The 11,132-nt window shown below is 34.6% G+C and overlaps 1 protein-coding gene across 1 annotated transcript; it reads left to right on the top strand.

Annotated features, from left to right (window-relative positions):
* Nucleotides 1-1,764: 1,764 nt before the first annotated feature.
* On the top strand, nucleotides 1,765-4,848 carry LOC145558605 (arogenate dehydratase 1-like). Its single transcript, XM_081619894.1, has 2 exons — nucleotides 1,765-2,834; nucleotides 4,046-4,848. Exons 1-2 carry the CDS (start codon nucleotides 1,962-1,964, stop codon nucleotides 4,481-4,483), a joined length of 1,311 nt encoding a protein of 436 aa, XP_081476020.1. The 5' UTR covers nucleotides 1,765-1,961; the 3' UTR covers nucleotides 4,484-4,848.
* Nucleotides 4,849-11,132: the final 6,284 nt, after the last annotated feature.

Genomic DNA, 11,132 nt, shown 5'->3' with positions numbered 1-11,132 from the left:
TTATTATTTTTTTTTTTTTTTTTTTTTTTTTGAGGATGGAATAACATGTATCTCAAGGTAACAACCTAAACAAGGCTAAGCTACTCTCATGTTGAAGCGACTAGCAAGATTAATACATCTAATGTTTGTAATTTTCTTCAAAAAAAAAAAAAAAAAAAAAAAAAAAAGAAAGAAGATTTTGAAAATTAAGTAGTTGTCTAGATATTTTGTAAAATTCCTAAGGTAAGACTTTTAATTTGTTAATTACATGAAGAATACAAACTATTTTGAACACATACATAAGACAAGGATCACGGGCAAAAATTTGAAACCTACTTCAAATTGAAACCTAATTTTTGCGACTTTAATAGAGAATTTTTTTTTTTATCAAAATACCCATGCAAAGAATAATGAACGATATTTATATTAGTATTAATTAATAGAATTTAGTAGTCCTTAACCCTTATTAGAGCTTATGCTTCTTGAATTAATTGATATGATATGAAATTATCTAAACTTAGTTTTCTTGAAATAAAGGGGAAATTAAGGTGAACCATAATTCTATAAAGGCCTTTACTTTACATAACAACACTGAATTTTGTTCATTTGCGACCTATATTCAAACTTGTTTAATTAAATTCGAGTTAGACAAGTTTTACATAGTTACATGAGAGAAAATTCTCCTAAAACGTGACATAACATTCTCAATACCCGAACTTAAGATATCTATAAATTAGTTGAAATAATATCTTACCGTTGGTTCCAATCAAATTTTAGTTATGCCCTCTATCCCACATAGTTGTGCCCGTATTTCTTTTTAATAGTTATCCCAAAAAATTGTGCTCATTTGTAAATGTTTCGCTTTTGTCATATAATTTTGGACAATTACACCCTTATCTGTAAATTATAATGTCATGCATGTCCTCTCTTTTTCCATAAAGACCCAGGTCATAATTATTAGAGGCGATGTGTTATTTTTGGCTAAACTCTTTTCATATTGGTAAAAAAAAGTACTCGCATTTCCTTATTCATCAATGATGAAAAAATACTTTTTTCGCCCACTTTTATTGTAATATATATACTTTGCCTTTTACACTTGTCAATGTATAATTTTATACATCTCAAGTTATATAAGTAAAGAATTATAAAAGTACACAATTACGAATGTATAAATTGAGACGAATTTGACAAGATTTCACATGGCTATATTTTGATCAACATATATATTTAACAAAGAACAGAACCTCCCATTCATAAATCAACTAGATCATTATTAGCAAACAAGACACCTTGAGTGAGGGGGAGAAGGTAAGGAAATCCCCACCCTCCCAGTCGACATTATTCATGTTATTGGAGAATGATCCCGGTTTTTTTTTTTAGGAAGAAGATCCCGGTCTTATAAATTCCTACTAATATATAAACTCTGTAATACTCCGTATATTTGTAAAATTTACTTTTTCTAGTACAAGTCCTTGTATTTACTTTTGTTCAATTACCAAATTTACCACATTGCCACACAGATATTTTTTGTTCATAATCTAGGTAGATGCACAAATGTACCATACTTTTTGTTTATTTTACTTTGGGAAAAAAGTTGGTCCTACTTAAGGAAAATTTCCTACAAGGCAGAAATAATACAAGTATTTTTTTTATTTAAAAAAAAAAAAAATAGAGGGTGGTAGGTGTGAGATTGACCGAACCACCACATTACACGCACACATTCACCAATCCACCCTCTTTTTTCTCTCTCCTCTTTTATATATAAACCCCTTCCCTTCTTCCTTTACCCTCAGCTTGCAGTTCCTTTTTTACAGAACTTCAAGCTTTTTTTTATAAACCTTATAAATATTTATAAAAAAAAATATTCATTATACGAAATATAAACTGCACATTACATTATCTTTACATTTTTAGTATTTTTAGCACTGTTATTATACTCATTTTCATTACAACAAAATCGAAATCAAACAAAATCGGCGAAAATGCAGGCGCTATCTCCGTCACCAACCACCACCGGTACACCAAACCCACTCCGAACTCGTCAACCCACCACTACAACAACCCGACTCAGTTTCCACCCGAGTCAACTCACTATCCGATGCTCGGCCTTCGGTCGAAACGGCGCCGTTTCCGGCACACGTGCCGACTGGCAAAGCTCATGTGCAATACTCGCTTCTAAAGTCCTCTCCTCCCAACAAAATCCGGCCGCCGGAGACGGCGGCGCCGGCGAAAAACCCGACGAAATCACCACCGTAAACGGCCACAAAACCCTAAATCTCCTCCCAATTGTCTCAACCGCCGCCGCAACAACCACCAACAACCTCCCGAAACCACTTTCTCTCTCCACCGACTTCTCCCCTGCTCCAATGCACGGCTCCACTCTTCGCGTCGCTTACCAAGGCGTTCCCGGCGCGTACTCTGAAGCCGCCGCCGGAAAAGCCTACCCTGGTTGCGAAGCCATCCCTTGCGATCAATTCGAGGTCGCGTTTCAAGCGGTCGAGCTTTGGATCGCCGATCGTGCTGTTCTTCCGGTGGAGAACTCTCTCGGTGGTTCGATTCATCGGAATTACGATCTTTTGCTCCGGCATCGGTTGCATATTGTTGGCGAGGTTCAGCTTCCGGTGCACCATTGCTTGTTGGCGTTGCCTGGGGTTCGGAAGGAGTATCTCACGCGCGTTATTTCGCACCCTCAAGCGCTTGCTCAGTGTGAACATACGTTGACTAAGTTAGGGTTGAATGTTACTAGAGAAGCTGTTGATGATACTGCTGGTGCTGCTGAGTATGTTGCTACTCAGAGTTTGAGGGATACCGCCGCTATCGCCTCCGCACGCGCTGCCGATCTTTACGGCTTGCAGGTATTGTCGAGTTACCCCTATCTTTCCGTTATTTTATTAGTTGACACGCTTTGACTTTAAACATTGTTTATTCAATTATATTTTAATGAAAATGGAGTAAGTTGTTGAATAATTGAGTGCCTAAGGTTGAATAATTGAAATTATGAATGTAAATGTTAGCTTGTTAGCGTAGTGAAAGGACTATCATTATCAAATAATAAGAATTTAGGTAGGAGTATGATGTTTTAAACAAGATTATTATTGATTAATTGTCAAAGGTTAATAGCATGTTGTTATGATTAATTTACTTAGGGAATTAAAATGAAATTAGTCATGTGTGGTAAGGGAGCCAACTACCATAGAATTTTGTACTTGTGGGTGAAGGTGAACCATGTGTTTTGCTTTTGTTCTATTATTGCCTTAATTGTAACACATCAACTTGTTCTTTTCACTTACTCCGTACGTAAAAGGAAAAAGTTTATAATGGTTGAAGTTAATAAACTTATTATGATCATTAAGTTTAGATTAGTTCAAATAAGAATCAATAAAAACTTACTCCGTACTTAAAAATTGACAAGCAATTCTAGATGTTTTTGTTTAATAAACACAGAATGATTTAATAAAGAATTACGTGTGATTTTGTCATCAATTCCAAACTTTACGACATTTTGGAAAATTTACGAAGTTTTGGGTAATTTCGTTAATGCTCGTGCATCACTCTAGCACGTTTACTAGTTAAAATAGACTTTATTTTGATTAGAGGTAAAAAGAATTTTAGGGAATACCTTTCGTCATCTACGTTGTATCATAATTGACCAACCATACTGTTAGACTATGTCTCCAACTACTTAGTCTATTATGTACAAGTTTTATTTATTCATATTTATGCAAATTGGCAATCATTTTCCTAAAAGAAAAAAAATTAGTTGTTGAAAATTTGACACTAATTTTTCTATATTTAACAAGTAGACTTGCCCCCACGTATTTTGGCATCTAATTGATAAAATTCAAAAAAGAAATAAAAATTAAAAGAATTCCTCAATGAATAAATAGATCGACTAATAGTAGTGGATGCATTTTAGCCATGACAGATAGACAGATACCGATTGCGCATGTTACCTTTCTTACCAAACGCTCGAAAAAAAATACAAATTAAATTTGGTTGATCAGAATTGACCTACTAAAATTATTTATTAATCATGTTATTTATTTAATTTTGTCACATGATACAGATATTGGCTGATGGTATACAAGATGACTCTGGAAATGTGACCCGGTTTGTTATGTTAGCCCGGGAGCCGATTATTCCCCGAACCGACCGGCCTTTTAAAACAAGTATTGTGTTTGCAACCCATGACAACGGGGAGGGTAAGGGAACCTCATCCTTATTCAAGGTTCTTTCGGCGTTTGCCTTTAGGAACATTAGCCTAACAAAGATTGAGAGCCGGCCCCACCGCCACCGGCCTATTAGGCTCGTGGACGATGCCAATGTGGGGACGGCTAAGCATTTTGAGTACATGTTCTACGTTGACTTTGAGGCGTCTATGGCCGAGCCAAGAGCTCAAAATGCCCTAGCTGAGGTTCAGGAATTCACCTCATTCTTAAGGGTTTTGGGGAGTTATCCTATGGATATGTCACCGTGGTCGCCGTCGCGTTCCGATGATCAATAATGATTATGGTAATATAAACAATAATTAGTGCTTTTGTGTTCATAATCTTTCTTCATCCGCCACAAGATGGGAGAGGATGAAAGAATTATGTAAGAAGAGAGAAACGAAAACTGTTTATTTTGTTTAATTTTGTCCTTGAAAACAGGATTATTTTATTTATTTAGATATAAATAGATTATTTAGAATTGTTTATATTTTTAATTTCTTGGAATTATTTTAATTCCTTGATGAAAAGGATGGAGTAGTGGTGGACCAGTTGATGATGGTGGAAATGGTTGGTGAGACTAAGAAATGTACATTTAGAAGATGGTGATTGTGATCACGATGTACCACGTTCTTTTTTAAATATTTTTTTTTTTTTTTTTTTTTTTTTGCACTTTTCTTTTTTGAAATTATATAAGTATGTAAATATATTTTTGATTTATGACCCACAAAATCTCATATTCTCCTTTCAATTTCAATGCATCTATAACTTGCTTTTTCTAAGAAAAAATGATCAAGTAATTTTACGCATGTATGTTTGCCTTTTCTACAATATTGTCCCTCAATTTATGTGAATTACTTCAATTTATGTGAAATGTTTCATTAGAAATGGTATCATTATAAGTTTATAACTTATTGATGAGATTCGACTGGTGTTTCTTCTCTAACTAAAATGTGATCCGGGTTTGGGATCTTGATTGACGGTCTCACTCCAACTAAACCAATTAGAAGTAGATCCACAGCTAGTAAGACAAACTTTTAAATAAATGGAATGTACAATAAAATATTGTACATTCGTTTTAAGTTATCCTAATATGAAGAAAAGTTACCCTGACATAAATAAAAATTACAAAGTACTCCCTCCGTTTTTTTTATATGCATCACTTGCATTTACTCGGATTTTTAAGAAAGTTATTTGCTTCAATATTATATTGTGCAAGTGGGGTAAGTGGATGATTAATTTATTTTGATAAAAGTACAATGTGGGTCATGAAATAGATAGTATGAGAGAATGATTTATTTAATAATATAAGTGGGGACCATGAAAGAGAGTGAAATGATAAAATATTTTGAGTGGGGTATTTGAGAAGAGAGAAAGATAATAAAATATAGTATAAAGTTACAAAATATAAAAGTGATGCATATATAAAAAAACACCCCTAAATAGAAAGTGATGCATATAAAAAAAAGGAGGGAGTATTTATGCTTTATTGATAAATATTACCCAAAAAATTATAAAAGTAACCCTAAATTTGATAGAAGTGACTCCCGATACACATTAAATTACTGTACATCAGATGTATACAAAAGTTGCTCCAATTAGTAAAATATCACCTGATTATAAATTATGAATCACACATAAGATACACACAATACTTATCAAGTTAATGTAAGAAAATCTTGCCTAATAACTATGTTAGTTAAAGCGGATTCCTTACTGTATTTGTCTGAAAAAGTATAGATGACTATATTAATAACTTGCTATTGTGGTTTAGAGTCAACTATAATAAGGTCATGTCTAGTTCATCTAATTAGAAATGAATTTTTCTAATTTAATGTATGATTTTTTTTTGTTCTAATAATCATTTAGTTTTGTGATTGGATATTTTGATTTACTTTGAATCTTTGATCATATATGTACATTAACAAACTATTAAAATAAGATTTTCACTGTAATTGTATTTTGTATTAATGTGTACTTTCTACTGTGAAATTTTTTTCATAATTTTTCCAATCACAGAATTACAGGCATTACAGCTGATCATTTATTGTCAAGACTCAAGAGGAAAATATCAGCACAATGCTTGCGGATATACGCTAGCATATACCGTATAGCGGTATAGGTACGTGCCAAAATTTTAACAAATTAATAAATTATCTTGGTATTGGGATTTACTTGAGTGAACACCATAATCTATGGGTCTATTTGGCACTTTCATAAGTATAATAACAATGGTCAAAGAATATTAAAGATTAGATGAATATATATTCTTTGTTTTAGATGTTTTGTTAGCCTTAAAAAACGCTTTCAGCTTAAAGAACTGAAATTTTCTCTATGGAGGCGGATGCACGATGCTCCGTGAATCCGTTTTCTCTTAAAAAAGGCGGAATGAACATTTCGTTGTTCAGTAAAGAACATACATTTGTTTTGTAAAGAACATATAGCTATTTCATAAAGAACATCACATATAACACTGTATTGTAATGAACATATAGTTGTTTTATAAAGAACATATAACTATTTTGTAAAAAAAAAACATCCAACTTTATGTTCTTTATATACATCTAAAGAACATCCGTAATATTAATTAAAAACATAATAATTAGAGGTGATCAACTTCGGCCCGACCCGAAAATAAGGCGGGTTAGACAAGCCTAAAAATGCATTTTTAGTTAAAAATCCAAACTCAGCCTGATAAAAACCCGAAAAGCCCACTACATTTTCCGGGTTTTTTGGACATGAGATATTATGTTAAGGCCCAGTCCGACCCGAATTTTTTATCACCTCTAATGATAATATAATGTAATGAATATTATTTTTATTCAATCATCATAATCTAAAGACAAAATTCAAAGAACATTCAAAATAAACAATTAACATATGTCACAAATAAAAGTACATTATTCTGACAATCAAAGAACATGAAGATAAAGAACATTATTTAACTAGACGTTATGTTCTTTACAATTTTATAACATGTTATTTGCACTTTAACTGAATGTTTTTTACATTTCTATACGATGTTCTTTACAATTCTATAATATGTTCTTTTCACTTAAACTAAATGTTCTTTATATTTCTATGCAATGTTCTTTCCGCTTTTTTTTTTTTGGAAGAGATGCGCCATATAAATCGTGCATCCGCCTGCACGAACCATGCATTCTTAAAGAACTAAAAGCAAGATTAATCAAGATTCAAGACTTGTCATGACATCATCAGCGTTTAGCAATGTAGTAATGAAGTTTCTTTCAAAAAAAAAAATGTAGTAATGAAGTTAGCTTTTAGAATGAAAATGCTAAAATTATTAGATTTTGCCAGAATTTAAATGTTACTTCAACAACTTATGTGTTTTGACGAACAAGGCTTATGACCCGTTTTTTTTAACAACGCTAATTTGATCGTTGATTTTATATTAGACTCCTAATATAAGGGAGATACTTATAGAATACTGAAGTGTGGATTAATTTACAATATTCAAATGAATATGGTTTAGTTATATTGTTAGAAATAACCTACATTTGAGATGGGATGTTGTCTAACATTGAAAACTTAGGAGACCTTAGGGGGCCTTTAGTTTGCAGAGTGGTATGAGTTTGGAATCGGGAATGGGGTTAAGGTGATATCGGATTGAAACTTGATACTCCGTATCTAATATCATGTGTTTGGTTCAATTTTGGAATGGTATCTCATCCCCTTAATACCATGTGTTTGATATCGAAGGAAATGAAATGAGCCAAACTCACCTCCCCCAAAGGTTTCTAAACCCCATACCTCATGGATTTAGGCCTTGTTTGACAAATGGCTGTTGGCTGGTTCACTTGGCTTGTTTGACCAACTGGAATGTTTGGTTGTTTATAATGGTTTTTGAAATTGGTTGTTTAAGCTGACTGTTTATAAAAGTGTTTGGTAAATTAATTGTTGGTTGTTTATTATGAGTAGATAATTTGTGGGTCAACAAGCAAAAAGCCAACAAAAAAAACTACTCAAAATAGTTTTTTCATTTTGGCTTAAAAGCCAACTTTTTCGCTGACTAGAAAGCCAATTATCAAATACATTTTTTGGCTGCTTGACCATATAAAAAAGCCAAAAGCTAACCAAAAAGCCATTTACCAACATGGCCTTAAGGTATGGGTTTAAAATTCAGACTTTTGACAACCAAACATATAGTATGGGTTTTAGTCAACCTAAACCCATACCTCATACCTATACTCCGCAAATCAAACGCCCCTTAGGTAACATACAATGATACAAGGTTACATTAATTTTAGATATAAGCCCGACTTACCGAGCTTGAACATGTTTATTAACTCACTTAACTTAATCTTCTATTAACTTATACTAAAAGCAAATAAGCAATGATACCTGTCATTAACTTGAGAAAAAAAATTCCCGTCGTTTTTTTTTTTTTTTTTTTTTTTTTTTTTTTTTTTTTTTGTGCAAAATCTTTAAGTAAATTATTTATACCTTATGTTAGAGATATGAGATATCGGAAAATATATGTATGATATATTTTCCGTAGATATCATTCAGAGAATAATATATTTAGGATATTTATGTTAAGATATTATTTTGAGAATATATCTTTAGGGTTTATGGTTATGTTAGTATATCTTTAGAAATATTGTTTCCTATCTTATGAGCGTAGGTTTTGTATAAATACTCTACCTATCGATGAATAATAATGAAGTCATTCTATTCTCTTCTTCTCTAATTTGTCATGGTATCAGAGCAGGTTAAATCTTGGGACCGCTTACAAAAATTCCCCCCTGCCGGTGGGTTAGAAAGTTAAACCCACCGGTGGGATTCAAAATTTTGCTTCCGCTATGCAATATTAATACTCTTTAATTTTTTTTTTTGGGTTGGTACACGTATCATATATGTGTATGGGATTCAAAATTTTGCTTCCGCTATGCAAGTAGGATAGAAAATATTCTAACTTATCACATAACAAATATTATCAAATATATTCTTCCCTTATTATCCTAATACCCCCCCTCAAGTTGGAGCATGTAAGTCACAAATGCCCAACTTGCCAAGTAAATACTCAAATTGTTTAATACCCAAAGCCTTTGTAAAAACATCGGCCAATTGTTCTGTCGTCGAAACATATGAGGGAGCAATCAAACCCTCTTGAATCGCATCCCGTACAAAGTGACAATCGACCTCAATATACTTTGTACGTTCATGGAAAACCGGATTCCTGGCAATATGCAACGCAGACTGACTATCACAATAGAGGGGTATTGCCTTCGGATGATGTACACCCATACTCAATAATAGAGCCTTGAGCTACTTCAATTCAAAAGTGATCGCAGCCATAGAGCGATACTCGGCCTCTGAAGATGATGTGGAAACTGTGCCTTGCTTCTTAGTCTTCCAGGAAATAGGAGAGTTCCCCAAAAATACCAACCAACCTGTGAGAGAGCGCCGAGTCATAGGGCAAGCTGCCCAATCAGAATCACACCAACCAATCAAAGAAAGCTCACTATCTGAACGAAGTAGTATTCCCTGTCCCGGGGTACCCTTCAAGTACCTTATTACCCGCAATGCAGCTTCCCAGTGCTCTTGTCGTGGCTCATTCATAAATTGTGATAAAATATGCACAACATAAGCTAAATCGAGACGAGTAACTGCCAAGTATATAAGACGTCCCACTAATCGACGATACTGCTCAGGGTCATCTAAGACTGCTCCATTTGCACGCCCAAGGTGATGATTTTGAATCATCGGAGTTGGAGCAGGCTTACTACCCAATAAACCTGTATCATTAATAATGTCCAGAGCATATTTTCGTTGGGAAAGAAATAACCCTTCAGAACTACAGGCAACCTCAATACCAAGAAAATATTTCAGAGCTCCAAGGTCTTTCATATGAAAACATGAACCAAGATAATCTTTAAAGGCCTTAATTGCAGCAGAATCATTCCCAGAAATTATCAAATCATCAACATAAATCAAGATATTCAACTGTATGGCACCCTTAGTATATGTAAAGAGTGAATAGTCGGAGTATGACTGCAAAAATCCATACCTCTTCAAGGCAACAACCAATTTGGCAAACCAACATCGAGGTGCTTGCTTTAGGCCGTATAAAGATTTCTTCAGACGACAAACCTTACCAGGGGAATCAGACTTGAATCCTGGAGGGAGCTTCATATATACCTCTTCGTTTAAGTCACCATGCAAGTTGTGGACGTCCATTTGACGCAGCTCCCAATTCTTAGATGATGCAATTGCCAGAAAAGAATGAACAGTCACCATTTTTGCTACAGGGGCAAAGGTCTCATCATAATCTATCCCTTCAACCTGATGATTGCCGAAGATAACCAAGCGAGCCTTCAGTCTTTCAATACTACCATCGGACTTGTGCTTGATTTTATATACCCACCTACACCCCAAAGCTTTCTTATCTGGGGGAAGGTCTTCCATCACCCATGTACCATTGTCTTCCAAGGCACGTATTTCCTCTTGCATAGCCTTACACCATCCTTCATCTGTCATTGCTTCTTTGAAAGAGGTAGGCTCCTTCCTTGCTGTGACAGCTGCAATAAAATTTCGGTGTTTCACAGAAAATTTGTCACAACTAACATAATGTGTTATAGGATACGACATACCTGAGGGAGGTGTAGATGTAGACTTAGGTGAGACGGGGGAAGGACTTTGCGTGATCACGGTATGAGTGACAAAATCTTTGTGCATGACGTTTGGAAATTTCTGCCGGAAACCACGACCCAAATTATCACCGTCTACCCCTATGTCATGAACTGCGGAACTAGGGTCTGCCCCCTCTGAATTCGGCACCACAACAGGCATAGCACCCTGCTGCTGCCCCTATGGCTGCGGCTGCACAGCAGGCACAGCAACCTGCTGCTGCGGCTGGGCAGTAGGGACTGCAACCTGTTGCTGCTGGTCTACTACATGCGGCTGGGCAGTAGGATGCAAGTC

This window comes from Chenopodium album, chromosome 9 (assembly GCF_948465745.1).
Source record: "Chenopodium album chromosome 9, dcCheAlbu1.1, whole genome shotgun sequence".
NCBI classification, from domain to species: Eukaryota; Viridiplantae; Streptophyta; class Magnoliopsida; order Caryophyllales; family Amaranthaceae; genus Chenopodium; species Chenopodium album.
The sequence above is the reverse complement of the archived record's forward strand: the minus strand, read 5'-3'. Positions and strand labels throughout refer to the sequence as shown.